Below are 27,828 nucleotides of genomic sequence, written 5' to 3' on the forward strand. Positions count from 1 at the left end.
TGTCATCAATGCTAATTCCTCTGACGCATTTACCAACGCATTGTAATTCACTTGCCTGTGTTTCTAGGTCACCCTATGGTAGCGACGTGCCCTTGGTTCTCCCGAGAGCACACATAGATCCGTGATTTCTCCTTATTCGGTACTATATATCTTCAGCTGTGTCAATACTCTTGTACACGCGTGGTTCAAGAAAGATGCGATTCATTCTCCATGCTGCTTTGGTGTATTCCGAGAAGCGAAGATCTCCATATTTCGGTTAAAATTTAAGACCCCCGCCGGAGGGGGGGGGGGGGGGGTTCCTGTTCGGACTGGCGAATAATTGAGATTGCCAAGTTCTAAATTGGCTGTGAAGGCAGTCTACTAGCAGTGACTATTTGCATTCTAACATTGTCGATGGAATAGGGGTAACGCGATGGGAGACTCTTTGCTCAATTTCTTTATATTCGTGAAATTTTCGGCGTTTTTCCTCCTCCAATAGGCAAATTCAGGGTGTGGATTCAATTTTGGACCTGTGGCGAACTTTGCGCTCGTCAGATTTGTTTATGAGATGATGCATTCCACCTGAACCAGGCGTGAAGATGCAATTCCAGGCGTTTCTTCCTATCTCGTCCATGGGTTATGACTTTATGAGGTGATGACGCTAGACATATAGGATTTTCAATACGAGGTCAATTTGAACAGATGATGAATTTGAAATGTGCACAGATGCGATACTTCTCGGCGAGGGCTCGAGCATGGTAGAACGAATGACAAATACTTTTGCAAATTGACAGTCACTGTCAAGCTCAAAAAGCGGGAAGTTGTAAAGAGCGCGCATCCTCCGCTGAACGTATGGAGTGGATGATTTGGAACTAGGTTTAGACCATAGCTGGAAGGCAAAATACTTGGGGCTGTAAGGACTTTGGGCAAGATTGGTGAGATATATAATAAAAGATTGTGGTTCTTGATTCTGAAACCACCTACGTGTAGGTGCTTATTTGTATTCTTCTAATTGACTATATAACAAGAGAGAACGGTGTACCATTGCCTGCTAAGGTCACACTATGAAAGCCTCAAATGTCATCGACTTCAGCGGTAGTATTGCGACTAGCAGCAGCAACGGCATGGCCGTATTCGCATTGATTTTGGCTGATTTTTTGGGTGATAACGACCATTTTCTCATAAGTCTCGAGTCCACTCTCTGTGACGCGTGAAAAGCTGTTGAACGTGCTAGCAGAGAAGACAGCTTCAAAGTTGGGCCAATCGTTTTGCGGTCCGATCCATATAATGGTCCCTACTTTGCTCGTTTCATAAGCATGCAAGTAGGACGCAACAAGCGATGGTGCTCGGGGATAAATCAAAAGCCATACGGCTGCAGTAGCAGCCAGCGGACTAATATCCCAGGTACCTCTTACAACATTCACCTGCTTGGGGGACAGGTAATTCACGAAACAGCTTGAAACTTCGATTCCGTAGAGCTCCAACCGTGGTTGAAGCTGCAAGAGCAACGCTTCGAAAAGTCCAGTTCCGCACCCAATGCTCAAAACGAGACAATCATCGGATGGCAAATGACGAACAACGCTGTTTAATAGTTTGGTAGAAAGACTTGCACAGCACTCAGGATGTCGTACTGGCGTATCCAATACCGCTGGTAGCTTGACGTTCATTGGAGTATATGACGGGTCAGGGCGTAAAAATGCATGATATTGCCGTTCACATATGTTACATGCGATCACTAGACCTGTTCTAGACCTAATGCTACGCTGATTGCTCAGCTCTAATGCACGTTGAAGGGAGGGAGGGGAGGGAACGCAGCTGACGAACATCGGAATTTTAAAATGCGCCTGTGAGCTTCAGCGCCTGCTGGCTGTGCTTTCCTGCGATACACTATCGCAAAAGTTGGGCATGCGACAGTCTTTTTGCTAGCTTGTAAGTTAACATGTCGTCACGACTAAGTTTGCAGGTTAATTTAATGTGGCTGGGCTTAGCTTACCCTTGGTGGGCTCACGAGATAGAGACCATCCCCACCTCCGCCGCATTCTCACTGCGCTCTCTCCTCTCTAAAAGCTGGACTACCCTCGTCTTCGAAGTCGCCTATCCTTAAATGCCATAGCAATGGCAACTTTCCTGACTGTGATCTACTAAACAGCCTCCAGCACCATGGCTCGTCCCTACAAGTCCAGGAATCCCCTTGGCTTCACGCCTTGGCCGGTCGCGTTCTGGACCACCATTATCTTCGCATCTCTGCTCAGCAGCCTCATTACAGTCCATAACACTGTGCCGCCTGCCCCAAAGAGTGAGTTGCCAGCTCCTGGGATCAACCTCACTCAAGCTTGGCTGGACCTCCAGCACCTGAGCAACGGTTTTCATCCGTACAACAGCCGGCGAAACAACGAGATACGAACATGGTTACTAGAGCGTATTGACGAGATCGTTGCTACCAACGCCCTGCCTGTATCAAGGAGTGGTGGGCGACTGGACTGGAAGAGCAGGGCACAAACGGATACAGCTGTCCATATTTACAACGATTTGGATAGCAGCTTGATTTTCGGATCAAGAGACTCATCATTGAGCGTCGCCTACACTGGCGAGAATATCATCGTATACATTAGAGGCTCGGAAGATGAGCCCGGATTCTGGTGGGAAGATGGAGAGTCAGACATTGGCCACAAGAGCGGTGTTTTAATTAATGCCCATTATGACTCCGTGCCCTCTGGATTTGGGGCGACTGACGACGGCATTGGTGTTGTCTCTGTCTTACAAGTCATCTCGTACTACACAACCCAAGGCAATCAACCAAAGCGCGGAGTAGTTGCACTTTTAAACAACGGAGAAGAGGACTACCTCAACGGTGCATTTGCCTTTACCCAGCATCCAATATCGAAATTCCCGCATACCTTTCTCAATCTGGAAGGTGCTGGAGCTGGTGGGAAGGCTGTTCTCTTCAGATCAACCGATGCCGAAGTCACGAAATCTTATCAGCGGAGCCCTCACCCTTTTGGCTCAGTCGTCTCCCTGGATGGCTTTAAGCGAAAGCTTGTTAGATCAGACACAGACTACTCTGTTTTTGCACCAGAACTGGGTATGCGTGGTCTCGACATTGCTTTCTTTGAGCCTCGAGCACGTTACCATACAATTGAAGACTCTGCTAGGTTCACATCTCGGGAATCGCTCTGGCACATGCTCTCGGCTGCGATCGCAACAATGGACGGGCTGACCTCTGATTTGAGTGACAAGTTTGAGGGTCCACCGGCTGTGGCTGGCGGTGTGCATGCTGGCAAAGGACACGATTCCGTTTTTTTCGACCTGTTTGGGCGAACCTTTGCCATTTTTCAGCTGCACACCTTGTTCGCCATCTCAGTGACCCTACTTGTTGTTACACCCATTGTATTAATTGGCGTGGAGCTCATCCTCATTAAATCAGATAAATGGTATCTTTTTGCCCGGAAGCAAGATATGGGTGATGCTGGCGTTGTTCAGATTCGGGCTTTTCGGGGCTTTTTCCGCTTTCCTCTTGTTTTTACCGTCTCCACAGCTGCTGTCGTGGGTTTCGGCTTGTTGGTCGCGAAAGTCAATCCATATGTTTTGTATTCAAGTCCTTATTCTGTCTGGAGGTATGTATTGTGTTATTGGAATTGCGGAATGTCAAGAAACTAATCTGTTCTAGTATGATGCTTTCGGCATGGTTTGCAATCACTTGGTTCCTTCTTAAAGGTGCAGACTCTATGCGACCATCTGCGCTTCAACGTGCCTACGGCCTGTTGTGGTTGTACATTGGTGCTTACATTACTCTTGTTGGTGCAACAGTACTCCAGAATAATTTTGGGATTGCGGGGAGCTACTTTATAGTCATCTACTTTGGCGCGGTGTTTCTTGCATTACTACTCTCGTACTTCGAGCTTTTTGCATTGCCGAAGAAAACTACCTTTGCCGAGAAGATCATCGGGGATGGTGGCGGAGAGGTACCTTCCAGTCGACCATTAACTCGAGACGATCAGCAGTCATCACGCAGGCAATCAGTCGACATGCTCCGGCAATTGGAAGAAGATGATGCTAACGAACGTACCTCGTTGCTTCGAGGTTATAGACAAGGAACGTTTTCGGGAGGGTACGGTGGTACTCGTGGTCGATCTACGGATGAAAGTGCGGCGACCGATGATGATGAGCTCCTATATCTGTCCATGCCACCGCCTTATCCTAAGGAACAAGTTTGGAGTGGCTTTTTGCCAAGCTGGACGTGGCTACTACAGCTGTTTTTGGTGACCATCCTGCCACTAATTCTCATTGGCCAAATCGGATTGCTCATGACCTCAAGTCTCTATCAAACCGCAAGCGATGGATCAGGTGTTCTCATTGTTTATCTATTTTTGGCAGCAATAACTACGCTATTTGTCACACCCGTTGCGCCGTTCATCCATCGCATTCAGTGGCCGCTTCCGACGATCATTTGTTTGATCTGTGTAGCTACTGCTATATACAACCTTACGGCCTTCCCGTTTTCTGAACACTCGCGCCTCAAGGTATACTTTCTGCAGCAGGTTGACCTCGATAGCGGTGTTAATCATGTAAGCCTTACTGGTTTGATGCCATACGCCAAAGATATTGCAAAATCGATTCCATCCTCCGCAGGACAAGTCATTAGTTGTTCGGCGCCAGACTATAGCGCTCGTAGCGGCCTCACAAAATGCTCATGGTCAGGCATAGCACCGAACCCAATGAATCTGCCCTCCGCAATACCTCCCGAAAAATTTTACAAGACGTGGTTGACGTTTAATGCATCTCGGGTCCAGAACACAACGAATTCCAACGTAGCACGCTTCACCATTGATGCGAAGAACACACGGGCATGTCGCATACTATTTGACAATCCAATTGTAGATGTCAATGTCACCGGCTTTGGCACTGACTCTAGGTTTCCCCGCGTTCATAAGGGAGTTTCTTCAAAGAGCATCCGACTATGGAGGCGACAGTGGGATGACGCTCCATGGGAGGTTTTCGTTACCTGGGCTGATCAAGAGAAAGGGCTCGATGGACAAGTTGTGTGTCTATGGAGCGACGCCAATGATCCGAAAAGCATTCCCGCATTTGAGGAAGTCAAGAACTTCATGCCAGTCTGGAGTATTGCAACTAAATTGAGCGACGGTCTTGTTGAAGGATCCAAAAGATTTAAAGTCTGACATATACAGCAAATATCAAAGCACAAATTACGAAATACACTTAAAAGAAAACCTGTACATGAGCATTATATCTGTCACGCATGTAATATTTCAGCAGATCACTGCAGGGCTCACTTTTCAAAGCAATTATCCTCGTGAAGCAACCGCATATCTAGAAATGCCCCAATAAGGACTTATACCCCAAATCTCGTAGTATTGGGCAATCCAGATAGCTAGCAAGGGCAGATACGTCAGATACCAGTTTTAAATTATGTATACATGCAAGACAGATCTGCTACATTCATGAACGGCAGAGAATCAAGGATTGTGCTTCAAAGTAATTGATAACGAAACGCTCGTACGCATGCTAGCTTTGCCGTACACTTGAAGTGCTCCTAAACAGCCGCTGCCACAAGTGACAAGTATACGTTCCAAAGCAGTCCGAATGCTGAAAAGAAGACGACCCTCCGTTCCACCGGGATTAGTGTAAAGCTGATAAGCGAGACAAAAGGCCACAATTTGTAGCCGGCGACTATGACAGGAATTGTGTCCTTGAGAGGGCAATATTAGTCAATGCGTGCATCTACAATTGGCTCATTACAGATAGAATGCAGGCAGAGGAAATGGGGTTTCAAATACGGCAGAGTGGGCCAGGATTCTCAAGGTCTTTAAGGATCGAATTCAAGCGACCAACAGATAGTTAGGACTCACCCTTCGCACCGTCGCAGCCAACATTTCCATATTGTGTCCTTTCAACAAGCCCATGATAACCAGAAACGCTACAGTATTTAGCAACGCACCAAGAGTGATACAGTCGATGAACATCTTCAAGAAGGTGTTTCGCCAATTGATTTTGGGCTTGCTGCCGCTTCCACTGACGGCAACAGAGACAGCATCTGCATTGCTATTTCTTCTCTTCTTCTCATCTCTTTCGGTCACATCTTGTCTTGTCAGGGGAATATCGTTACGCCGTGTAGAACGATAGGCGGGGAAAGTGCGCTCGAGGAATTGTTGCCAGTGGAAATTGGGCGGACAAGTAACTTTCGAACAACAATGTCAGAACGTTATGTCTTGCCATACACCTCATGCTCGGGTAGTATATCAGTATGATCCGGAGAAAGACGTACTGAGAGTCACCACAATGAAGCGAAGCAGCTCGATCGGATTGATCTGCAGTGGCTTGCCCTCTTGCCTTGCCCGGAAGAACTGGGCGACGACGTTCGAGCAGCCAGATAAGAAAGCGGCTTGGTATGTTGCACGAACTATTGGGGACGAGAGACGCATTGTCAGTTTAGTTTCCCTATCCAAATACAGGCAGATGGGTTCGACAACAGGCGGTGCCCTTTGGGCAACGAGTTTTGGTTAGCGAATACAGGAGTTGCCTCAGGTGATGCCAATGCAGTAATGAAGAAATGCACGAGTACAGAAGAACAACGTATGCATCTATGAAAAGTGACAATAGAATGGCTTGGAGGAGAAAGATCTCGTTTTGCTGCATCCATGCCGTCGCGAACGTGTCCCTGAGGCGTCTCGCAGATCTCGGCCAAAACTTCCGCCCACAGAAGGCACTCTGGAAATCTTTGCTTGGTTCAAATATATAGAACCTCGAAAACACAGAGATGATTGATAGGCTACCATTAAAAGCGCACGCCCTGATTCATTGCATTCCTTCCCATTTGCTAGCCACCTTCTCCAATATCCTGCGGAAAAGTGGACATCTGTGACGAGGAGCGTGTATATCTCTCGGACGAAAGCAGGACTCATTGAATGTAACCAATTCTTCCCATCATTGGAACGGGGAACAAAACGAAGCAAGACCCTAGCTGCCTCGTGAAGTTTTTGTTAGTAACGCCATTTTTTTTTAGACTCTATCGTTTCCATAAGTTCGTATGCAGGAGCGTGTAGGCAGAGGCCGCAGGCAAGGCTGAGGAGGTCCAGACACGACTCGCACTCACACGATGACGTTTTTCGGACACGTCCCTAGCTTAGCTATGCCCTTGTGCCGGTCAAACGACTCGAATAAACACTTCAAACTGGATTCATCTTCGAACTTCAATACTCCTTAGAGATTCCGAAACTGGCTCCACTGCCTCGCAAGCCGCCGCCGCGTTCAGGCGTCTCAGCGATTCTCGGTCGTTATCTCTTCCCACGCACTAGACAGCGGGCCAGTACACGGCTCACTCACTTACGCCTCGAATACCTGCCGTTCCTCAAGAACAAAGTGCAGGAGCGGATATACAGATTTATCGTCCAGCGGCAGCACAAGAGGCAGCTTCGCAGCTTTCCCACCACACCGGAGTTGTCGAAGAAGACAAGCGAATTCCTCAGACGATCCAGACTTTTTCGCGATGCGGCATCTCGCAAATGGCCAGAAATGACAAACTTTTCAGCCAGCGGTGGCGCATGGAACAGTATGACAAGTGAAGGACCCCCCCCAGGAAGTAAGAGAGCCAGGTTGAGGGGCTATCTAAACGAAATCAAGCAGACAGTTCAGCAGCAGTACGCAGGTGCTGCTTGGGGTCAGCGTGGTGGCGGGCTTGATGATTTCCAAGATGGAATTCCAAGAGCTTACTCGGATGCTGCGGTTGTGACAGGTGGTGAGGAGCAGATGATACTTATTCCCAGCTATGCACGCCAGCACACCACAAAGTCAAAGGCTTTTATCGCTACTACACAAGAGACATCGGGTCAGGGAAGGGATTATAGAGACACAACTGGCGCTGGAGAGGTCGAATTCATGAAGCAACAATGGGAAGAGTACGAGGAAGACAACGCCGTTGTTGATGTCGATGTGCGAGGCTGGGTGTTCTCTCCACAACGGGGCCAAATGACAAGAAGGCAACGGGTTTTCGTATCCTTGGCAAGACAACTGGCGGGACTACCTGCACCATCTCAGTCCTCCCCCTCGAACAGCGTGATATCTAGTCGCGATACGAGCCCGCATATGGCCTATCGGCAGCGAGTAGAAGAGAGGAAGCAGAAGCAGGATGACGACGAAGCAGCTCGACAGGCAGAAGAACTGGTCAAACGAGGCGAAAGCGAGGCGGAAAAGGCCGATCGAGGCGAATATAGTGAGGCCCCAAACAACAAATCGCGGAATGGTCACGCTAGGACAGAATACCCGGAGACGCCGATGAGTCGAAAATGGTCAGAGAAAGATGGTCTTCGACGTCTGGCCGCAAACAACTCAGCGAATGTCGAAGACGAGAATTTCAAAATCACTCCACTTCAGAAAAGAGCGACATGGAACCAACCAGCCGACATGACCCCCGATCAACTTGCCGTAGCAAATGCACATCTGATGGCTCGTCTCGCTCCCTTCATGTCCAACCCACTGGTCGATACACCAATCAGCGCATTCTTCTATAATGATGAAAATTCGAGACAACGGACTATCTATACTAATGCATATGGACATTTCGCGCTACGTGCTTCACTTGATTTTGTTCCTACGCATGTCCGGATATTGGCTTCAGAAAAACTCTCGGCCACTGAGGAAGTGACACTAACTCCTCCCAAAGGTATATCGCTCATCAGTGATATTGATGACACTGTTAAGCATTCAGCTATCAATAGTGGCGCCAGAGAAATTTTCCGTAACGCGTTTATCCGGGACTTGGCTGATCTCAAAATTGAAGGGGTACAGGAATGGTACAGCCGCTTGGAGAAGATGGGTGTGAAGTTCCATTATGTATCAAACTCGCCGTGGCAGCTGTATCCAGTACTGCAGAAGTACTTTGAGTTGACTAGGTTACCCGCAGGCTCATTTCACCTCAAGCAATACAGTGGTATGCTACAAGGGATCTTTGAGCCAGTGGCGGAAAGGAAAAAGAGCACTCTTGACCGTATCGCAAGTGATTTTCCAGAACGTCACTTCATTCTTGTTGGAGACAGTGGAGAGGCTGATTTGGAGGTATACCTCGACTTTGTAGCGGAGAATCCGGGTCGCGTTCTTGCTATCTTAATTCGCGATGTCACAACTCCATACAGCAATGGCTTCTTTGACTCTTCAATGGGAGCATTGACAGGGCCGCGTTCTAGTGGCATCACAGAAGGAAAGCATGGTAAAACTAGTGCGAGCACATTTCACCAAAACTATGAAGACGACCCCGAGCTTAGGGCTGCAATAGCAGCTTCTTTGAAAACGCTTGAAGAAGAGGAGGAGAAACGCAACAGACCGCCTCTGCCACCACGAAGGCGTACATCTCCTGATGCATTTGAAAAGGAAAAATCTGTTGTAAATTCTGAGGACCTTATCGATCTTAGTAACGACCTTCCAACTTCATACGCTGAACCACCGTTGGACTCTCCAGGGATGTCAGGCATTAAAACACCACAAATTCACTACGGAGCTAGCACAGAAAACAATTACGCAAAGCCCCCGCCACCGCTAATTCCAAGAAAACCGCTCACATTGCAGTCGAAACCGGCCGATCCGGCACGTTTGGAAGTGACGAAAATTAAAAAAACTCCTCCCCCTCCCCCGCCAACACGTCGGTCAAATACAGCATCGAACATCTCGGATCCTTCTAAGTCTTCTCCTTCGGCTCCACAGGGCAAAAAGCCTTCTATCATCCAACAGTCAACTTCCGCTCCAAGCATCGTATCAAGCACATCGTCTTACAAAGAAATCGCGAAATCGAGATTGACAAGTGCGTATAATTCTCTTCCAGCAGCACCGTGGAAAAATTCCTACGTTCACACTGAACTCAATCGTAATCAGAACATCCTCACAATGACCCCAGAACCCCATGATAACGCAAGAGATCAAAACCAATATCCACGCCCCAACATCTACTCAAATCCTACGGCAGGAGGAGTCCGTGCTAACAATTCATGGCATTCATTTAATGACACCGGAATATCCTCTGGGCAGGAGCAGTTCGTCACACGAACCTACTCGACAGCCTCTACCAGCAGTGGTGGTAACCAGCACCAGCCGGTTAATAAGCGACTTGAATTATGGCATCAGCGCTGGGAACGTGCGCGACAATACTGCCAGGAAAAAGGCGTTGTGTTACGTAGTTGGAGAGTTGGTGACGATGTTGCCGACGAGTGTGTTAGGCTGGTAGAGAAAGCAAATCAGGAATATTAGGAAGCAAAAGATAAATAACTCGTGAGGTAGCACTAGATGTGAATAGCATTCTCACATGCTTCGAATCTCAAAAACTACTAGATTTTGCCAACGACCAACGAGCAAGGCGGGGGGGGGGGGGGGTTTGGTTCTAAAGAACAAATCCATATTGGAGCTGTATGTCTTCTGATTTGTCAACTCATGTTGGACGTGCTTAAATGTAAGTGAAATTGAGATTTACGCTTTCAACTCCCCATCTTTCATGATGACCGCTAAGCCTCTGCGGTCCTCGACCTGCTTGAAGTATTCTATTGGGATCTGACCGCTCTCATTACCTTCGCTCAAGATTACACCGTTTGCGCTCTTCCAGAACTTAATCCCACTCTTTAATGCTTTTGCGATGTCGATGTATATCAAAATGTTTGATGAATTTCGCATGCCCGAGATCACAGGCTCCTTATTAGCATTGTTACCAGCCTCCTGAGCAGCTGTGACTGAAGCAAAACCAGCAGGGAGACCTGCTGCGAAGTGGATGTGGTTTCGCGACATTTTCTTGAGTCCCCCTGAAGACAAAATTAGGGGCCACGCTTTTGATGTAGTGCCATGTACGACGATAGATGGGATCTCTCCGTCGAGGGTAATGGGCTCCATGAGTCCTTCTTCATCAACTTTTATGCTGTGACCTTGGTTTGCGCGAATTAGCCATTGCGACGGATCATCGTTCTCGCAGTCAGCTTTTGATGCTGTATCAACGTAATCATCGCATTGAGAACTTTTGGCTTCAGCCACTGGAATTAGTTTGAAGCGTTGCTTGTCGTTGTTGGCTACAATCGCCTTGATCTCAGGTACGGTGACTTTGAGGGATCTGATATTTCGGTTATTTATCTAGAATTGCATTAACAAGTAGTTCCTTGGATGATAAGCAGCACAGAGGAAGCTGACCACTTCTTGAAGGTTGATATAGCCTCCAGGGCCTAGGACAAGGCCCTCTTTCTCCGCTTGATGTCGAAGGAGCTTGCTTAAGGCTCGAGAGATCTGTTCTTCTCTAGATTTTGGTCCTCCTCGTCTTCCACTTCTATCGCTGCGACCTGCATTACCAGGCATCCCACAGAGAGAGTATTTACAGGCTAACCGAATTTAATTTGGAAACTGCTCGAAAGCCGCCTGATCAGATTTTCTCGTAGACAGGAGAAGATTTCGCAGGTAGAGATGTTAGGATGCCTGATAGACAACGGTCTACTTCGTTGGACGCACAAGGGATGTGATCTAGTGCAGGAGCTATATAGATAATTGCACAACCACTTATACTGATGGTGCTCATAGGATGTAGGTGAAACTTGGGTTCCCGGATTAGGACACCGCTTTCAATAACTTGGTTCAGTTCTCCGGATGTCCTTGCCTGCTTGTAACTGTGAATGAGAACTGTGCTGACTCTGCTATCAACCTTGATACCTTAGAGGTATCGAACTATAGTAGAACATAAGAGAAACCCGCATGCGGATTTGTGCAGCCAACTTTGAATTGGTTATGATTGACAGTTTGCTTATCGATAAGGTGGATTACATAAACTTCGGCACGCTAGCACCCCACACGCCGCTTTTGTTCTTGACCCGTCCGTCATAGTTTGCCTTCAAAAATTTGATGTCTCGATGAACGACTTGGAGCAACTCTTGTACAAATTTTAATATTCCAGAGTATACCCTGAATATAATTTTACGGGTTTATAATGGCGACCACAGTGGACAAGGTGCGAATACTTCTCGCGAATCACTCATGGACTGAGCTAACAAAAGATGAAGATAAAAGAAATCGAAGCCGAAGTACATCTGCCCCCGTTGCCAATCAAACTACGCTTGATTTGAGTTCACAAAGTCTGACCTGGAAGCATAGATGGCTCGAACTCAGAAAAATAAGGCGACGTCTTACCACCTTGGTTCGTGGATGACCTGCAAAGCCCGCGAAATCACACGCTGAAGATTTGGAACAGGACAGCTGAAAGCAAAGCTCGCTAAACTAAAACGCGAACTCCTCACACCTTCCGGTGGAGGTGGCGGAGGTGGTGGTGAGTCGTGCAAATCTGAAGTGAGGCCTGGTTCCTCAGGAGAGGGAAGTTAAATGTCGTCGCTAGTCTCCTGTTGATTCAGGCCAATATAGCTTTTGCGCTCAAACCTTTCCTTCGAGAGACGCATCATATCTAATCACATGCAAATAGTGGGCTTCGATGTTGCTAGGACAGGCGTTGCTAGTGTTGGCTTCATTGGCTTCCCTTCAGTGGGCAAGAGCACGCTCATGAGCAGGTTGACTGGCCAGCACTCAGAGGCAGCTGCCTATGAATTCACGACTCTCACTACTGTTCCTGGACAGGTCATGTATAATGGCGCAAAGATCCAGATTCTTGACCTGCCAGGTATCATTCAAGGCGCGAAGGATGGAAAAGGTCGAGGTCGACAGGTTATTGCAGTCGCTAAAACCTGTCATCTCATTTTCATTGTGTTGGACGTCAACAAACCTCTGACAGACAAGCGTATTATTGAACAGGAATTGGAAGGCTTCGGCATCCGTATTAATAAGGAACCCCCAAACATTGTCTTCAGAAAGAAGGACAAGGGAGGCCTCAACATTACCAGCACAGTCCCTCTTACGCACATCGATCATGATGAGATCAAGGCGGTCATGTCCGAGTATAAGATTTCCTCCGCAGACATTGCTATTCGGTGCGACGCCACCATCGACGATTTGATCGATGTCCTCGAAGCAAAGAGCAGGGCTTATATACCTGTGATCTACGCGCTAAACAAAATCGACTCGATATCTATTGAGGAGCTGGATCTATTGTACCGCATACCGAATGCGTGCCCGATTAGCTCAGAACACGGCTGGAACATCGACGAGTTACTGGAGATGATGTGGGAGAAGCTCAATCTTCGTCGAGTCTATACGAAGCCCAAGGGCAAGATGCCGGACTACTCGGCACCGGTCGTCCTGCGGTCGACCGCTTGTACCGTGGAGGATTTTGTAAGTTCCTTCAGTGGCCGATCTTATGTTTGGCTACGACCTAAACGCCAGGCAGTGTAACTCCATTCATAAAAGTATCGTGGAGCAATTTCGTATCGCCATAGTTTATGGCAAAAGCGTCCGTCACCAACCACAGAGAGTTGGCTTGACTCATGAGTTAGCTGATGAAGACATAAGTCAGTCATTTTGCCCCTCCCCCTCTTCCCCTGTGCGCGCAATTGCCGCAAGCGCCCAGCACTGTCCAAACTAATGCTCCGGCAGTCACAATTATCAAACGATGATCGGGTACCATACCAAAGGTCGCGATAGCCACAAATAGCGCCGAGGATGGAGATAGGTTGGACAGCCTGGTCACGAGGCCAGCATTGGACTCCTTACAACGTCATCAACAACAGTCGAATGGCGCAACCCGTCTGCCACAGCGGCGACTATCGTGGCCGGAGAAGGAACCAACCGCGTTGCAAAAGCCATGCGGGAGTAGAGGTCATTTGAGTGGACACGCATCTGGAATTGAAAGTACCTCAGTCCAGTCGCACTAGGTCTTGGTATAGATGATGTCTCATCCCTCAAAGTCAAAAGGCTTTCTTATGCGAATCGCTGGCATCGTGGCGTAACACATAACCAATTAAAATGCGAAGCTCGTATGCCTGTCTTATTTGGTAAACCCGTTGCATTGCATCTCTCCACACAATCAATCTATTGCCCGGGTTGAATCTTGCAATGAGGCAACGGGGCCCAGAGGGCTTTTGATTTTCGTTGCCTGATGAGGAGAGCAGGGCGTGCTCGTCATGGGCAGAGGCTTACGTCGATCGTATGCGCACGAAAAGCGCCAGTCCTGCTTATCTAGGGGGCCCCTGGGCCTGGCCATCTTGTGTCAAGTCAGCAAAGACCTGTTAAAATCCTCGGAAATATGCGACATCGGCGTCAAGCCCCCCTGAGGCTGTCATTCGTCAAAAGCAAGAAGAGACCAGTTTTATGATTGGCTCGGAAGAATTTCAATTTCTTTCCAGGGCGGTTTTAGTGAGCTTTTGCCCGCCCGCGTGGGAGGGGAAAACGCTTCGGGGGTTGTCTAGCAGTCGTGAGCAGAGCGGCCGGAGCGCCGATCGAATGGCCAGAAAGTTTAGCTGCCGATGAGCCTTTTTTGTCGATTCAAGTCTCGATCCCGTTTTGGGCATCCAGACTGTCTTTGCTCATCGAAAGAAAGATTGGACTGCTGCTACTGCTGGGCATTGGAGCTCGTGTTGGGGGGGCCGACGGAGAGATCGCGTTCAAAGCAGGCAAGCCACGGAGTGTGTCAAGTCGTACAGCATCATCCTCGTGGTGATTTCTGCTTCAGGTCTTTTCGGTAACGCTGCGCTGGGAAAATGCTGGGGGAGCCTCTTTTTTTTTTTCCTCCTTCGAAGAGTCAATCGCAGCGCAGGAGCTTCGCCGCCGTAGCAGCCGTTAGTCTCGTTTTCCCCATGTGAGGATTATTTCGGTTTTCATGATTTCTTTTCCGTACCTGACATGCCAGCCACTCAAAACGCCCTGCTCTGGCTGTACTAAAAGTATCGGACCATACAGCATTGCAGGACCAGCTCTGGCCGTCGTACTTTCAATATATCGGTGGGGAACCTGGACTGGCGAGCCACACACGTCTCCTGTCGCTGCTGTCCGCAGACGTTGTTGATACTCAGCTTCCCTTTGGCAGCCTGGACAGGCTCTTCGAGGAATGCTGCTGGCATGGACGCTCTCCAAATCGAGAGACGGCGCACGACGAACGATCGCCCCGTTGTCGACGTCCGAGGGAGCATTATTGGCGATTGCCGCATCCTAGTCGCCTACGAATCCCATTTGCTGGCGCTCTGTAGCGCCTTGCCCCTTTCGTCTTTTATAACATTCGGCTAAGAGTTGACGCTCCAGCACGTTAGGACAAAATAGTGACTCGGCGGCCGTATCGACCATCATGGGCTCAACCCACCCTGGCACTCCAGCAAAAGCCCGCAAAAGCCATGGAGCCCTCTGAGACGATGAGCTGAGGAATCTTTGCCGTTTTGATCCAAGAGCCGGCCAGGGCACGTCCCGCTTTGCTTCCCGCTTGTGCATCCGCGTTCCCTGAATGCTTGCATTCTCAAAGTCCGTCCCTCTTGGATCTCCGCACTTTTTCTTATACTATTGCTGCAGCCCTCCTGCCCCGTCCGACCCAGCTAGGCCTGCTTCTTGCATAACTTTTCTGCATACCTCATGTGAGTCTACGTGTTTCGCGCTGGGCTTCTCACATGTTCAGTTCTTCCTGCACTTAGCCTTCCTTTGGATCTTCAACCTGCGTCGCACGGTTGTTGTACCTGTTCCACGCTTCACACCAAATCTGCATTGCCGCTTTGACGTCGCGGCCGTTCTCAAGAGCCTGCGCTGTCATTGCATGCAGCCTGCCGTCGCGGAAGTCACTCAGCGAACAGTATCGGTTCGCCCCAGCTTTTTGGGCATATCGCTCCACTGCGACCAAGCGTGTATTGCTCTACCGGCTTTGATACGGGCGCTTCTTCAAAGGATCGCCTGTATCAAAGCGTAGGCCATCTCATCAGCACGAATGAGCTTGACCATGACAATGGAACACGAGCAGCATCATGAACACGGATTTGGATATCACGATGGCAGCTCACAGTGGTTGGGTGGAAACTCGGGCTTCAGTTCGCAACACCAGTCGCCCATACACGAGCACGATGGGTTCGCATTTACTCCAATGTCAATGGAGCCAATGTATTCGTCTAGCATGCCACCACCAAGATCGAACTATCAGTCACTTCAACCGCTCATTACCCATCAATGGCCAAGCGAATTGACCAGTCAATCTTCGTACAACACGCCAATCTTCTCCTCCACTCCGATTCCATCCGCTCATATGTCTACCCCAGTGTCTGCCCCCCCAGCGACTGGACGAACATCTTCAACTCCTCGAAAGACTCTCACCGACGCCGACCGACGCCGGATGTGTTTGTACGCCGAGGAACACCCAAATGTCAAACAGACAGAGATCGGCGGTAAGCAAACATGCACGTTTTCAAGAGCGCTCAGCTAATAGATAGCAGCCATGTTTGGCGTCGAACGAAGGCATGTGGCTCAGTTTGCTAGCTTCTAGTCGTCATTAACATGTTCGTAGTACCGTATCAAAAGTTCTCCGTAACAAGGAGAAGTACCTGTACCAGGATGAAGGCAATCGTTCGCCAGTGCGCAAACCAAAAGGCAAGTTCCCTGATATTGAGCGCGCACTTGCCAACTGGGCCAAAAATCACCAAAAACAAGGACTACCCATGAGTGACGCATTGATTAAGGAGAAGCTTCACCACTTTTCGCTTACGGTGGGTAATTCGGAAGCACACCTCAAGGCCGCGAACTCTACGTCCTGGTTGGAGAAATTCAAGCAGAAGAATAACCTAATGGGAGTTAAGTCACGCAAGAATAGCATCGCAGAAGAAAGCGAGACGAGCAACCCAGCATCCGGAGCTCAAACACCTAATATCTCCCCAACTTCTCCACCCCCAACAAAGGAGCCGTCACCAGCGAATACGGACAACGGGTCTAGGACAGCTACAAAATCCGAATCCCCTGACCTCAGTCAAAACGTCGACTTTTTTTCTAACCACAAACCCTATCACTCTTTAAGTAATACTTCGCTAGCTAGCACTTTCAATGAAGGTGGCTCCACCTTTTCTCCTGGGCCCCAATCTCCAACGACGCCCTTTATTACCTCTCCGGATACAGCTTCTCCCTATATTGGCCAACAAAGTAGCCAGGTGCCTAGTCGAGTTCCCTCTGTGTCTGCTTCCAACAGCGGATTCACGCCTCAGAGACCGAGGAGTCAGACCTTTCCTATGCATGGCATTGAACCAGGAACATACGTATCACCGCCTAGCTCAGAACCGCTAACGCCTAAGTTCACAGGCCAGGCGGTGCTGGATAATGATTTGTCTGGGAATGTGCTGAGCTCGGTCGAGGAGATGCATGAGCACGGCCTGCCACTTCCAGCGACATCAATGCAACCGCCTCCACCGCCGATCGTACCCTCACCGCAGCCAATGGGTCATGGTCACCATTCGTCACCCATTACTCCAAGCTCAGTCGTTAATCCGCAAATGAGTCTGAGTCCAAGCATCGAGGACACAAAGCGCGCACTTGAAGTCGTCATGAACTTTTTCCAGAACCAGCCAAGTGGTTTTGTCGAGCCACAGGAGTACATGATGATGGGCAAGCTCATGGAGAAGCTCAAGCTACAACATCACCTCCCTGTGTCTACCGGTGGCGAAATGCCGGGTGGAATGCACAGAATACCAAGCGGTGACTTCAATCACGGGGTCTATTTGGGCAAAGACTGAGAACACCAAACGGATTTTTTTTTTCCAGATCAAACATCAAGCATAGCTTTGCTACTTCTCCTTACGTGATTCGCAGGAGCGAAACTTGTACTCCCTTGTCCTTCTCGGAAAGGGTGATCACACTGGTTTCTACGCAACTAATGACAGCGCCGCATCGAGCATCTGCTCACAGTTTTCCGATTTGTCGAACAAAATCTGTCCGATTCATGTATAGCGATCCGAGCGTCACCCCCAACCTCCAAAAAAATATAAAGAAACAGGGCCTCACGGCCAAATAGCCTCATATCTATACCAACTCGTATCCAACATCACCGCATCGGCAACATCTAGGCTACAAGTACAAGATTGGCTGCGCGCGAGCGCAAAATGGAAAGGATTTCAAGACTATTTTCTTATTGGCAGGGAGGCATATGCGCAGGGAGACGCTTTTCGGTGGTGCCAACTCTCGTAGGAGGTCGGCAATTTCCAGCACTTTTCTCATCTTCTGCTTGCTGTCCTTTCGCTATTCTAGGCGTTGTGGGGGTCTTCTGCCTGTTTATACTCACGACCCCAAAGCAGAATCTCTATAGACAAGCCTGCGCCTTCAAGGGCAAGACCAATGGGGTCTTTTCAGCGCTTCGAAAAGAGAAATGCTACGACTTTGTGTACATATCAACAGCAGTTTTTGAGTAATTTCGGTGCTTATTTGCATGAATTTTCGCTAATAAAGCGGTCAGTCTTTCTCTTCACCGATTCTTTCCCTCATCAGCCCATTTACATCTTTCTCGCCCAACTCAGGTAACAGTCTTACAATGATCAGCTCGATCATATTAAAGATCAGATGCTTATTCAAATAGACATCTCCAAGTACATCAAGCGTGTTTTCAATCTCTTCAGTCAATGCTGCATGTCCGCTAGACTTGCTTATTCCAAAATACCGAAAAAGAATCCAATTTGGAAAGGCACTTGTAATCGTCTCTGCACAGCGTCGTTTAATTGCAACAACCTCTGTCGCATCGGGGATTCGTCTGGGCGGACCAGGTGCATTGTTCGGAAAAAGAGTGGCGCGTACAATTTTCAGTAGTCGTGGGATATACGCCGGGTTCAAAATGTGCTCATGCACTTTGCTTGACAACCATCTGCATAAAGAAAACATGAGGCGTTAGCGAGATGGTCTAGCCTAGGATAGACCCAGTAAAGATGCAGGCAAACAACGGCCCGGACACTGAATAAAGAAAAAAGTCAATGTGTGAGTAATTACGAAGAAGGAGTGATCTGAGTCAAGGTCATGCGGCGGGATCTAGGAGTGGCATGCACTACAAGATACAGTGGAGGTAGAGAGCAGCTTCCTGATATCATGCACCTAGGCTAGCGAGAACTTCAGAGCAAATGCTTCCTTCCGCCATTGCGCAACCTGGTCAATTCGATGGAGCAAGGTCATGATCAGTCAAAACTAAATCGCGTGTGAGCCGGAGAAAAAAAAATGCCTTTAATGCGCATGATCGTTAAAGAACGTGTAAAGGAAGTTCTACAGCACGAAATTGCTTCAAAATCCTTCCGACTCAAAGCATAGATGCACATGGCACTGGTGGGCCGTCACTGTAGGGCAGAGACCAGGTGATGTGAGATGTCTGCAGTTAGCCGAAGGGAAAAGAATCCGCCAGCAGAAACATGTCAAATGAGCATGTGCAGAACCGCTGCAGAATGAGGGGGTGACCCAGCGCGGAGGTCTACGGGTGCATTGTCTTGCTCTTCGTCCAATCTTGCATGCAAAACATTTATGCAGAAAGGTCTGCTAGTTGCAAACTCGAAGAGTTGGAGGAGGCGTCCACATTGTTGCGGACAATATTGTGCATGAAGCTAATGCAGCGACGTCCAAGAAGGCGCCTACATGAGTCGGAAACTCACAAGGAGCGATATTGTGCGTCGCACTGCAGATGTTTCTGGTGGATGTTTGACATGGCTGGCTGGAGACTGAGCGTCGAACCCAGCTTGCTGGGACGAAACCACAGCCAACAAACGAGGACCTGATGGCAGCAGGGATGGTAGCGCCTTTTGCGATTAATCGACTCGAATCTTCTAAACAATTCCTTTTCCGCAGTGTCCGATAGTTTGACATAATGCAAACATGGTGTAGATTGTTTTTTCTCAATGGTCTCGGTGCGGTCATCGACGTGTTGAGGCGCCACCTTCAGCATTCGCTTCGGACGGACAGGGAAGCTCCCGTGTTGCAGACAGCGGCCAGTCCCGACGGAGCGGAAAGGGATCAGCCGGGCGCGTAGAGGAGGCATGTGGCAGGTTGATTCATTTCTCAACCCGATGATCACCCCACAGCATCAGGCAGCTATGCAGCAATCTCTCAAATGTTCCCAAGCTTTTGCAATGTGGTCACAGCGGACGGAGAGTGCACCAAAAGAAAAGCTACGCAATGGCTCAGGAAAGCATAGGCTAGCGATGTCTCGGCAAAAACTGGACGGTGAGCACCAGGATTCCGTCAGCACAACCGTGAAGCCGGGGGCTTGCAGTTGGCCTTGCCCCATGGCGCCAGGGTGCCGCCATCGAGGTGTGCACGATAAGGCCCCTTGCACGAAGGAAGATTGCCCGGATGGGCTACGGCCAAAGTCACTTGACTGAAACTGAATGCGGGACTAATGCAAGCCCCGGCAGCCTAGGCAGATCCCGCTGGCCAACCAGATACGAAAGGTGAAGAACTACAAAGAGATTGGTTCACACAGACTTACCTATCCAACGCACCGTTCATGTCGCCAACCCTCCCGGGCCCATACAAAGCCATTTGATGTGAGAGCGAAAACAGGCCGAACAGCCAGGGTAGGCGTATGTCCAAGTCGAAGACGCGTGCTACCATGGTCCACACGCTCATGTCCAGAATGGCACATTGATCGTAAGATGGCGGGGAGTCAGATGAGGTATCCACAGGCTCAGAGTGTATGGGCGATTGACTGGATGACCACGTCTTAGACCGTGTTGGCAATGACGACGATGTCGCAACGGTGTAAACAAGCGTACGGACCGCAGTAGACGCCATGAAAAGGAAAGACATCACGGCCCAGAACATGCCTGATATGGAATTAGATGCAGCAGACCCCAGATGACTTCGATTGCCGTCCTGACCCTGGTGTCCAGCCGTGGGTTTCTTGGATAGAGACAGCAGTCCAAACTGCTCTAGTCGACTAGTTGCGACCGTTGGCTCCTCAACAGCTTTGAGTGTCTTCGGCTGCAGCGCTTCGATGACGGTTGTGATGGCGTCCCACAAGAGCCATGGCTCACAGGCCTTGCCACTGACCCCGTTGCCCAGGATCATGTCGCTAAAGATCTCAGCAACGAGAGCTCTGAGACAGCCATTTTCTAAATCTTCTGTGGGAAGCAGCACAGCCAGAACACCGTGAACAAGTAGTTGCCGCCATGACTCTTCGTTGCGGATCTGTTCGAGAACGGTGGATGGTTCGCTCTCGCGGGGAACGGGTGATAAAGCCGGGTGTGGGACTAGTACATGATAGACTTCCCGTGGAGAGTTGGCTAGTGATGAGGGATAGGCTACTTCTTCATGGGCGACACGGTACGCTAGAAAATGAAATACTTAGTAAAAAGAACCATAATACTTACAAAGACACGAAACGATACAGAAATAACAGGAGATGAACTTACACTTGACATGTAGCTCAATCAAATTGGGTAATTCGTCCAGGACTAATGCCTCGAGGTCAACTTTTCGCAGGCGTTGCTCCAAAGCTCTTGTGCAGTGAGCAATGATCCGAATAACCTCCTCGACAAAGACATGATCGGGTGTGATTTTCGCGTACCAGGAGTAGACGAACTCCTTAAGAATGACAGCCAAGATAGCGTAGAGCTGTAAGTCAACTTCGTTGGAACTGGTGAGAGGAGGCAGCAGCTCATCTATGGGTCGCGGAGTGGCTCTTCCTCTCTCACCACCTGTGTTAGTCAGAGCATGATTTGCACAAAGCGTTCTCCTTATAAAGGCAGCGGTGGCCTTATCCGACAGAAAATCAGGTGTCGATTTCACTGTTGGTAGTTGCTCAGTCTGCTTCGTGACGCCTTGCTTTGTTCGAGCAATGTCCGCACCAGGCGCGACGCTGGTTACGACCGTTGTCGACGTCGAGACATTCGGATGTACTTGGTCTCTATTCGCAGGCAAGCTGCTCGTCCGCGGCGGATACTGCGTCATGATGGTCGTGGCGGCATAATGTTACGGGGTTGTAGGAACACACAGAGCAGACCGGGAGAGCGCGACAATATACGTGACCAACTAGACGGTCTTGAGGCTCTTTCTTGTAGATACTTTGACACGTCAGTGAACCATGCATCAATTTTGACGAACAGGCGCTTGGTTCACCTCATGGCCTCTGCGCCAAGCTCTACCCTTCCGACAAACATCGTCACCCTCGTTTGACGGCACACGCCACGACGTGGACGTTGCTATACTTTTTTACTATCAGGTCACGGGCGCCATTCTGCAGTCACTTCTTTCCCTCACACGGACATCCAGCTCCTAAATCAGGCCATGGCGCTCAACAATCTTAGCCAGATCGAAGGTATGCGAAATCGGTGATCTGGAAGCCTTCCTCTATCTCGGAGCTCGCGTCACGCTAAGGCCTGAATAACAGCTCAAATGAAAGAGATTGTGCAAAATCTATACAATCTCATTGCGCAGACATATGATCATGCCGGAGCTGCGACCGTGTCAGCCATGGATCGAGAAATGTAGGCCTTCTTCTCCCCCAGAATTTGCCTGCCGTGTTGACTCGGCTTTGAAGCGCACAGCTCGTGCAAAGGCTAGTTGATTTGAATGAGTTAGCACCACAAATCGCAGTGCAGATCCCGGACCAGATAATTGTATACGTCCAGGAGGGCCGTAACCCAGAGATCTACACGCGCGAATTTGTCGAGGTCATCATGAAGCAGAACCAGAAGCTTAAGGGCAAATCTGAGGCATTCGCTCAATTTCGAGACATCCTTGCCCGGGAGTGGGCTGCAGCTATGCCAGAACTCAAGCCTCAGATTCGCGATGTTGTGCATAACACCGGGGGCTCGCTTGAGATATGAATTCCCTTCTATCGTCTCTGCTTCCACAAGGAAACGCTTGCTTCCTCCTATAGTCATTTAGTTGTGAGTCTTTGACGATGGCATTGCTCAACCGGTGTCCTCTTGACCCACAATGCTGACAGTCTTGGAGGAGACTGAGCCTGGCCGCAGCCTCAATAAAGTGTGGGGACACAACCCTTTCCGCTGTGCTCATTACTCACACACTCTCTCATCGAAACTCAGCTCCTTTGGATGGCAAACGCACGTCCAGAATTGCACTCGTGTCCAAGAAAATGAAAATGGATGTCCATTGATATAGATCATCAGACCAAGGCCAAATCGTCCATGGTATAAACTCGATAGTAACATCTGTCGGTTCGACTCACCCTTCAAAGAAAGAACCCCAATTTAGCAAATGCTCGATAAATAGCAGAATTAAGCAGTCCTTGTACTGCTTCCGAAATATCAGGCTTGCTTTCACTGAAATTCATTAGTCCTTGGGGACATGCAGATGTCATGTTACTAATCGATGCTATTTCTTTCCTCGAGCCACTCATGAATGTAGCTGACTTAGAGATCAAATGCCATCACATAAGCAGGAAATCTTATTTTGTCGTTTGCGTAGTCTAAAGCGATCTTACCTATTGTCAATTCCCGTCCATAATCTGCCCAAATATAGAACTAAGCTCTTTCCGTAGGTAATAAGTTATACACGAGATCAAAAACACGGGTGGAAGCATCCATCAAACGTAACGGGACTGTTTCCAGCAATCATGTGAGTTGCGCATCTGACTATACAATGCGCTCGGAACCCCGTAGGTAAGACTTTATTGGTAGTTTTGTATCGAGAGAAATACCTTTGAAGCGTGATTTCAAAACCCACGGTTGCAGTCGCGACTCACATCGTCTGGAGCCCACGGAATTCTAGATCGCGACTGCCTGTATCTGTTTTTGCTCTCTGGTATTTGGACCAACTGACCAATTCAGCGGCGCAAATACTGCTGAGGAAGACATTCGTAGCAACAAGCTGCATTCAACAAAGCTGCATTCAACAAGCTGCATTCTACAAGCTGCATTCCCACCGCATTCATTTTTGCGGCAATCTTAACCATGGAACAACGTAACGGACCTCCCGATTTCACGCCAATCTTCTGGCACCCTACTCATGATCGGCCAATGACTCTGTACGATGTTAACCCGCAAATTGCCTTTGTATCCCCAGCAGAACGCGCTCAAAAATTGCATCAAGAATGTCAAGAACGCCTAGCGGTATATGATCAGATCGAAAGGGCCATCACAGACGAACAACACTACATCCGACCAAGCTGGTGGCGACGCATTCTACGAGCTTCTCTGTGGTTGCATCCGGCCATTCAGATCAGTACCTGCGGCTTGAGCAGATTTTGTGGTGACTGGTGTTGCCTTGGATACAGTCCGGCATGGGAAAAGTGGAAGGACAAGGGGGCCAAGTTGTGGGTACTAATGCACGACATAATTTGGAGGTTCTTGTTCATAGAGGTCTTCGCGTATGTACGGGCGCTATACGTATCGCTCAGGATGCTTTTCGGGATCCTTCAGCGGTCTTCCTGGGCTTCTGCGATGTAAACTGCAATCCCGTTTCGCGAAAGATTCGTTTGAAGGACAACTGGATTCAGTCATGAGAAATTGTTGGCATGTATGTGGATAACAAGAGTAGTATTCATTATTCATCCATCAGTAGACCCGCATCATGTCAAGTTTCATGCCGTACATGATCCTTGGCTGATCCGTGGCCTTGTAAGTCATATTCAGCTTCTGAAGCATTTATCTTGAGCACTGTTTTGCTTCGCTATCCTCATTCCATATTCTTCTTCCTTCTTTTGGGAATTTTCTTTGCTTCGTCGTTGTAAAGTCTTGACTCTCTATACAAAGCATTTTTGGCCATCTCCAGGACCATCCATGACAGCAGCCATCCATTATTTGCCCATGGCATGTTTGATTCACTGTCCTTATGCCCACTAAAACGCTCAATCTCGCCCTCGCAACAAGATATCGTAATCTATTCCGTATTCTATATTATTGTCTACGTTGCGTAGGCACATGATCCTCGCGAGGCTTTTTACACGAGAACAGAGCTCGAGTCATTGGTATTAAGCTTCGCGAAGGACGTAATCTGTTGGCGATCCTATCCTTAGTGGGCCTTACGTCGCTCTTTCCGTTCATACCCACTTGTCAAAACACCCAGTAAGACTAAGATCTTGAAGCTAGTCGATATATTGACATTGGGAACACCAATCTGTTCGAAGGATGGACGACAATACGTACAATATAGATTTGCCTTTGTGAGTCCAGTCGACTGCTCCTCACGACAAGAATCCTCTCATTTTGATGGAAAACAAGAGCAAGTGCAGGCATCACATCTAACGCCTGCCCCCGAATCATTTAAATTCCCACCCCCACCACCAGCTTTCACTTACACTGCGTTCTAACACGAGATGCTGGTAAGGACTGCTCTGCGGATCACAATACAAACCTTCGACATGGCCGTCATTCCTCCTCAGACACACATAATAAAAACCGCTAATGGTGAGCCCACATCCCTCCGCCATCTCGTAACTCTGCCCCTCGCTTTGAATCTCTGACGAATGTGTAGCATTTGGATCATCAACGAAGCACTTTTCCTTCCATCGCATCAAAAGATATGTCTCGTTGAGCTCGTTTAGGAACTCGCGTGAGAGCAGGCGACGGAATAAGTCGTCATCCGATGTAAATGAGCGAAATGGTTCTAGCTTGCGCCAGTATGTGGCGTCGTTTGCCGCAGTGGATGAGAAATTTTCAGTAATGAAGCTATGAGTGCGAAAATCGAGAATCTCGCCTTCAAGATAGGTTGTGATAGTTTTGAGAGCTTGTGTTTCCGGCTTCGAGTCTGTGAAAGCTGGAAACGCGGAAAGCGGAGGCAGCTGAGGTGTTTCAGAGCGAGGCGGCTCCACATATACGGTTCCATCGAAGTTTAGGAAATCGGTCTGGGAGCTGGGTGAATCTGCGCGGTAGCTCGAGGTGGAATCATCGTTTTGCGAACTGATTGTGAACGGAGTGTACGATGGCACGTTCTGCGCTTCCATAGTTGCAGAAAGAGTCATACGGTCCCAGTCTACCTCATGAACCGTTACCTCCACAGGCCACTGATCGGGAGTATAGTACCTCGTCGACGTTGGAGCACGTTGTGCGTGAGGGGGAATGTTCGACGACGGGGGTCGTCCTGGATCATCGAGTGTGAGACGGGGTAAAAATTCCCGACCAGAGCTTGATTGAAAGGTCTCCCAACCGCCAAATTCGCGCTCCCATCTCCTTATCGACCTTCTCATTGTGGGAGTGAGGTCTGGATTTGCTCTTTGGCAACCTTTGAACTTTGAGCCGCGTGCAAGGACTGAGGTAGGCGTGACAGGAGCAAGAGAGTGAACGTCCAGTACAAAATCATCATGTTTCTCGCCAAAGAACTCCTTCGTTACGAAGCGCGCATCTACAGCATAGCCCAAGCTGTCTTCGTAAGACTGCGAACGCCGCAGATTGCCAAGGTATACCACAGCTCGCTTTATTGAGTCGGCAGAAGAATCCTCAGAATTACTTGGAGGATCTGACAGTATTGAGCGACGCAATCGAGATCTGAAGTCGTCATTCGTGCCGGAGTTGCGATCAGACCGTCTGTTCCAAGGGAATCGATCTGATGTGGGCGAATACCGTTCTCTTGTTTCCGAGCTACGCGACAGTGAAGCGGCACCAACTCCATTCCTGTCAACTCTGTCCGCGCTATATCTCTGTATATTCTCTCTTGACCTCGATGCGAAACGCGGGTGCCGGCGTACGGCTTGAAGTATAGCCTGGGATCTGAGACTCTGCTCTGCACGAGGGATGGTGTACAGTCCGAAGGCTCGATCAGCGGACGAATGCCATCCTCTTGATCTTTGCCTGTCTCTTTCCAGATCTACTCTGACGCTTTCTGCCATGGCGCGTAGCACTTCGGGATGGTGATTTGGCATCTGAATTCGCAACTCGCGTCGTATCGTATCAAATTCCTCATCTTCCATCCTGACATCCAATTCCGTCAAGGATGGGGGACTCCAGTCATATAGACTGTTATGGGTAGGCGCATTCTCACCGTATGAACCGGACGACGAGGCATTGACATTGCTACTATGCAGTCTGTTCAGTCTCGACAGAACCCGCTGTAGCCTATCTCTCCTGGCTGCGTCTGGCCCGCCTCTTGCTGTCTCCATCCTCTCCAGATCCGCCAACGCCCTTGACCTGCTCGCCTGTTGCGGATCTGTCGTGTCTGATCTGCCCACGGATGTTCGGATAGAATCCAGATGCTGGAGGCTGCGGTCAAGAAATGCTCTACTTTCCGTATGGGCCTCCTGCAATGACCGCAGCTGTTCCTGAAGAGCCCTCAATCTCTCGCTCGCCGCATTCTGTGCCCTCCATTCATTCTGCGGGTCCCTCAACGCTGTCTGCTGCTGATGCTGAGAGAAGTCTTGGAGTCCCCAGCCCTCGTCGTCATCCAGGCGATGCGCGGCTGTCGAAGCTAACGCCCGTTGGGTGATTGTTGGATTTGTAAGCGTCGATGCGAGATCTGGGACGGATATGCTGTCGATCTGACGAAGTGCGGACAGGTATGAGGAGTGCGACGTCGATAGATCTTGTTGCGGCTGCTACAAGACACGATTCCGATTAGTTTCTCGGTCCACCAGATGGGTCTGTCCCTTTGAATACACAGGAATCAAGCGTCACGATCGGCTGTGTACATTGTCTATCTAGCAGCGCCAGATCCGGCCGTCGTTGAAGGTCCCCAAGGCGCTCCGTTGGGCGTAGACGTCGCGATGCTGGTACGCTCAATGAGAAGAAAGTTTACATACCTGGTTAGCGGAGAGGTCGTTCATGCGACCGTCCTCGCCGGCGGGCATGGCGAACATTCACTGGCTATCGTGTGAGCAGTCAAAGGCGAGAGTCGACGTTGGCGTGCTGGGGCAATCTGCGACAAGTCGTTGGACGCTTGCTGTGAGCCTGCAGTCCGGTCCGGAAACGATGACGAGGTCTGCCGACCCACTGGATGCGCTTTTGGGGGGGTAGCCGCGGCCTAGAACATCCCGTATAAGGATGCAAGCCAGGAGTCCGGCGGGGTTTGAAGTGATATATCACAACAGCGGACGAAAGGCTGTATTCTTTCTGCTTGCGGATA

General features: G+C 49.3%; 9 protein-coding genes across 14 annotated transcripts; 5 read left to right on the forward strand and 4 right to left on the reverse strand.

The window, feature by feature from the left end:
* The first annotated feature begins 1,955 nt into the window (after positions 1 to 1,955).
* PV09_02660 (uncharacterized protein) lies at positions 1,956 to 5,397 on the forward strand. The gene is made up of 2 exons (XM_016355738.1): positions 1,956 to 3,593; positions 3,647 to 5,397. Exons 1-2 carry the CDS (start codon positions 2,140 to 2,142, stop codon positions 5,154 to 5,156), a joined length of 2,964 nt encoding a protein of 987 aa, XP_016216044.1. The 5' UTR covers positions 1,956 to 2,139; the 3' UTR covers positions 5,157 to 5,397.
* Positions 5,139 to 6,687, reverse strand: PV09_02661. 2 transcript variants are annotated; one of them, XM_016355739.1, is made up of 3 exons: positions 6,263 to 6,687; positions 5,847 to 6,175; positions 5,139 to 5,686 (listed from the first exon to the last, which is right to left on the reverse strand). In XM_016355739.1, the coding sequence occupies exons 1-3, from the start codon at positions 6,417 to 6,419 to the stop codon at positions 5,531 to 5,533; spliced, it is 642 nt and encodes a 213-aa protein (XP_016216045.1). In that variant the 5' UTR covers positions 6,420 to 6,687; the 3' UTR covers positions 5,139 to 5,530. The 2 variants fall into 2 exon arrangements, with proteins under 2 accessions (XP_016216045.1, XP_016216046.1); XM_016355740.1 differs by lacking the exon at positions 5,139 to 5,686 and having other exon boundaries at positions 5,764 to 6,175.
* Positions 6,688 to 6,937: 250 nt separating this feature from the next.
* Positions 6,938 to 10,338, forward strand: PV09_02662. 2 transcript variants are annotated; one of them, XM_016355742.1, is made up of 2 exons: positions 6,938 to 9,787; positions 9,859 to 10,338. In XM_016355742.1, the coding sequence occupies exons 1-2, from the start codon at positions 7,510 to 7,512 to the stop codon at positions 9,888 to 9,890; spliced, it is 2,310 nt and encodes a 769-aa protein (XP_016216048.1). In that variant the 5' UTR covers positions 6,938 to 7,509; the 3' UTR covers positions 9,891 to 10,338. The 2 variants fall into 2 exon arrangements, with proteins under 2 accessions (XP_016216048.1, XP_016216047.1); XM_016355741.1 differs by having other exon boundaries at positions 6,938 to 10,338.
* Positions 10,339 to 10,350: 12 nt separating this feature from the next.
* Positions 10,351 to 11,716, reverse strand: PV09_02663 (uncharacterized protein). The gene is made up of 2 exons (XM_016355743.1): positions 11,152 to 11,716; positions 10,351 to 11,094 (listed from the first exon to the last, which is right to left on the reverse strand). Exons 1-2 carry the CDS (start codon positions 11,311 to 11,313, stop codon positions 10,447 to 10,449), a joined length of 810 nt encoding a protein of 269 aa, XP_016216049.1. The 5' UTR covers positions 11,314 to 11,716; the 3' UTR covers positions 10,351 to 10,446.
* A 109-nt stretch (positions 11,717 to 11,825) lies between these two features.
* PV09_02664 (ribosome-interacting GTPase 1) lies at positions 11,826 to 14,877 on the forward strand. The gene is made up of 7 exons (XM_016355744.1): positions 11,826 to 11,956; positions 12,009 to 12,029; positions 12,100 to 12,142; positions 12,197 to 12,271; positions 12,422 to 13,224; positions 13,280 to 13,400; positions 13,486 to 14,877. Exons 1-7 carry the CDS (start codon positions 11,936 to 11,938, stop codon positions 13,503 to 13,505), a joined length of 1,104 nt encoding a protein of 367 aa, XP_016216050.1. The 5' UTR covers positions 11,826 to 11,935; the 3' UTR covers positions 13,506 to 14,877.
* A 449-nt stretch (positions 14,878 to 15,326) lies between these two features.
* On the forward strand, positions 15,327 to 18,354 carry PV09_02665 (uncharacterized protein). The gene is made up of 3 exons (XM_016355745.1): positions 15,327 to 16,244; positions 16,293 to 16,314; positions 16,364 to 18,354. Exons 1-3 carry the CDS (start codon positions 15,794 to 15,796, stop codon positions 17,574 to 17,576), a joined length of 1,686 nt encoding a protein of 561 aa, XP_016216051.1. The 5' UTR covers positions 15,327 to 15,793; the 3' UTR covers positions 17,577 to 18,354.
* Positions 17,976 to 21,866, reverse strand: PV09_02666. 2 transcript variants are annotated; one of them, XM_016355746.1, is made up of 3 exons: positions 21,222 to 21,866; positions 20,297 to 21,137; positions 17,976 to 18,694 (listed from the first exon to the last, which is right to left on the reverse strand). In XM_016355746.1, the coding sequence occupies exons 1-3, from the start codon at positions 21,757 to 21,759 to the stop codon at positions 18,289 to 18,291; spliced, it is 1,785 nt and encodes a 594-aa protein (XP_016216052.1). In that variant the 5' UTR covers positions 21,760 to 21,866; the 3' UTR covers positions 17,976 to 18,288. The 2 variants fall into 2 exon arrangements, with proteins under 2 accessions (XP_016216052.1, XP_016216053.1); XM_016355747.1 differs by having other exon boundaries at positions 17,976 to 21,137.
* Positions 21,867 to 21,968: 102 nt separating this feature from the next.
* On the forward strand, positions 21,969 to 23,282 carry PV09_02667. Of its 3 annotated transcripts, XM_016355749.1 has the most exons (4): positions 21,969 to 22,126; positions 22,199 to 22,295; positions 22,349 to 22,700; positions 22,768 to 23,282. In XM_016355749.1, the coding sequence occupies exons 1-3, from the start codon at positions 22,096 to 22,098 to the stop codon at positions 22,635 to 22,637; spliced, it is 417 nt and encodes a 138-aa protein (XP_016216055.1). In that variant the 5' UTR covers positions 21,969 to 22,095; the 3' UTR covers positions 22,638 to 22,700; positions 22,768 to 23,282. The 3 variants fall into 3 exon arrangements, with proteins under 3 accessions (XP_016216055.1, XP_016216056.1, XP_016216054.1); XM_016355750.1 differs by having other exon boundaries at positions 21,969 to 22,295; XM_016355748.1 differs by having other exon boundaries at positions 22,349 to 23,282.
* Positions 23,283 to 24,328: 1,046 nt separating this feature from the next.
* Positions 24,329 to 27,690, reverse strand: PV09_02668 (uncharacterized protein). The gene is made up of 2 exons (XM_016355751.1): positions 27,506 to 27,690; positions 24,329 to 27,301 (listed from the first exon to the last, which is right to left on the reverse strand). Exons 1-2 carry the CDS (start codon positions 27,560 to 27,562, stop codon positions 25,034 to 25,036), a joined length of 2,325 nt encoding a protein of 774 aa, XP_016216057.1. The 5' UTR covers positions 27,563 to 27,690; the 3' UTR covers positions 24,329 to 25,033.
* Between the last annotated feature and the right edge of the window lie 138 nt (positions 27,691 to 27,828).

Source organism: Verruconis gallopava, assembly GCF_000836295.1.
Source record: "Verruconis gallopava strain CBS 43764 unplaced genomic scaffold supercont1.7, whole genome shotgun sequence".
In the NCBI taxonomy this organism is placed as follows: domain Eukaryota; kingdom Fungi; phylum Ascomycota; class Dothideomycetes; order Venturiales; family Sympoventuriaceae; genus Verruconis; species Verruconis gallopava.

Bases quoted from the DNA above. Each gene is read 5' to 3' on its own strand.
- PV09_02665 (XM_016355745.1), top strand. From the start codon at position 15,794: ATGAGCTTGACCATGACAATGGAACACGAGCAGCATCATGAACACGGA. The intron at 16,245-16,292 runs GTAAGCAAACAT...AATAGATAGCAG, and splicing joins CAAACAGACAGAGATCGGCG to CCATGTTTGGCGTCGAACGA. The intron at 16,315-16,363 runs GCATGTGGCTCA...ACATGTTCGTAG, and splicing joins ATGTTTGGCGTCGAACGAAG to TACCGTATCAAAAGTTCTCC.
- PV09_02664 (XM_016355744.1), top strand. From the start codon at position 11,936: ATGGCGACCACAGTGGACAAG. The intron at 12,143-12,196 runs GTTCGTGGATGA...GATTTGGAACAG, and splicing joins GGCGACGTCTTACCACCTTG to GACAGCTGAAAGCAAAGCTC. The intron at 13,401-13,485 runs GTCAGTCATTTT...ATGCTCCGGCAG, and splicing joins GTTAGCTGATGAAGACATAA to TCACAATTATCAAACGATGA.
- PV09_02666 (XM_016355746.1), bottom strand. From the start codon at position 21,759: ATGACGCAGTATCCGCCGCGGACGAGCAGCTTGCCTGCGAATAGAGAC. The intron at 21,138-21,221 runs GTAAGTTCATCT...TTCATTTTCTAG, and splicing joins GATTGAGCTACATGTCAAGT to CGTACCGTGTCGCCCATGAA. The intron at 18,695-20,296 runs GTAAGTCTGTGT...TTCTTTATGCAG, and splicing joins ATGAACGGTGCGTTGGATAG to ATGGTTGTCAAGCAAAGTGC.
- PV09_02663 (XM_016355743.1), bottom strand. From the start codon at position 11,313: ATGCCTGGTAATGCAGGTCGCAGCGATAGAAGTGGAAGACGAGGAGGA. The intron at 11,095-11,151 runs GTCAGCTTCCTC...ATGCAATTCTAG, and splicing joins ATATCAACCTTCAAGAAGTG to ATAAATAACCGAAATATCAG.
- PV09_02660 (XM_016355738.1), top strand. From the start codon at position 2,140: ATGGCTCGTCCCTACAAGTCCAGGAATCCCCTTGGCTTCACGCCTTGG. The intron at 3,594-3,646 runs GTATGTATTGTG...AATCTGTTCTAG, and splicing joins AGTCCTTATTCTGTCTGGAG to TATGATGCTTTCGGCATGGT.
- PV09_02667 (XM_016355748.1), top strand. From the start codon at position 22,096: ATGGCGCTCAACAATCTTAGCCAGATCGAAG. The intron at 22,127-22,198 runs GTATGCGAAATC...CCTGAATAACAG, and splicing joins CAATCTTAGCCAGATCGAAG to CTCAAATGAAAGAGATTGTG. The intron at 22,296-22,348 runs GTAGGCCTTCTT...TCGGCTTTGAAG, and splicing joins TCAGCCATGGATCGAGAAAT to CGCACAGCTCGTGCAAAGGC.
- PV09_02668 (XM_016355751.1), bottom strand. From the start codon at position 27,562: ATGTTCGCCATGCCCGCCGGCGAGGACGGTCGCATGAACGACCTCTCC. The intron at 27,302-27,505 runs GTATGTAAACTT...CGTGTCTTGTAG, and splicing joins ACGACCTCTCCGCTAACCAG to CAGCCGCAACAAGATCTATC.
- PV09_02662 (XM_016355741.1), top strand. From the start codon at position 7,510: ATGACAAACTTTTCAGCCAGCGGTGGCGCATGGAACAGTATGACAAGT.
- PV09_02661 (XM_016355739.1), bottom strand. From the start codon at position 6,419: ATGCGTCTCTCGTCCCCAATAGTTCGTGCAACATACCAAGCCGCTTTC. The intron at 6,176-6,262 runs GTACGTCTTTCT...GTTGTTCGAAAG, and splicing joins CTTCATTGTGGTGACTCTCA to TTACTTGTCCGCCCAATTTC. The intron at 5,687-5,846 runs GTGAGTCCTAAC...TGCCCTCTCAAG, and splicing joins TGGCTGCGACGGTGCGAAGG to GACACAATTCCTGTCATAGT.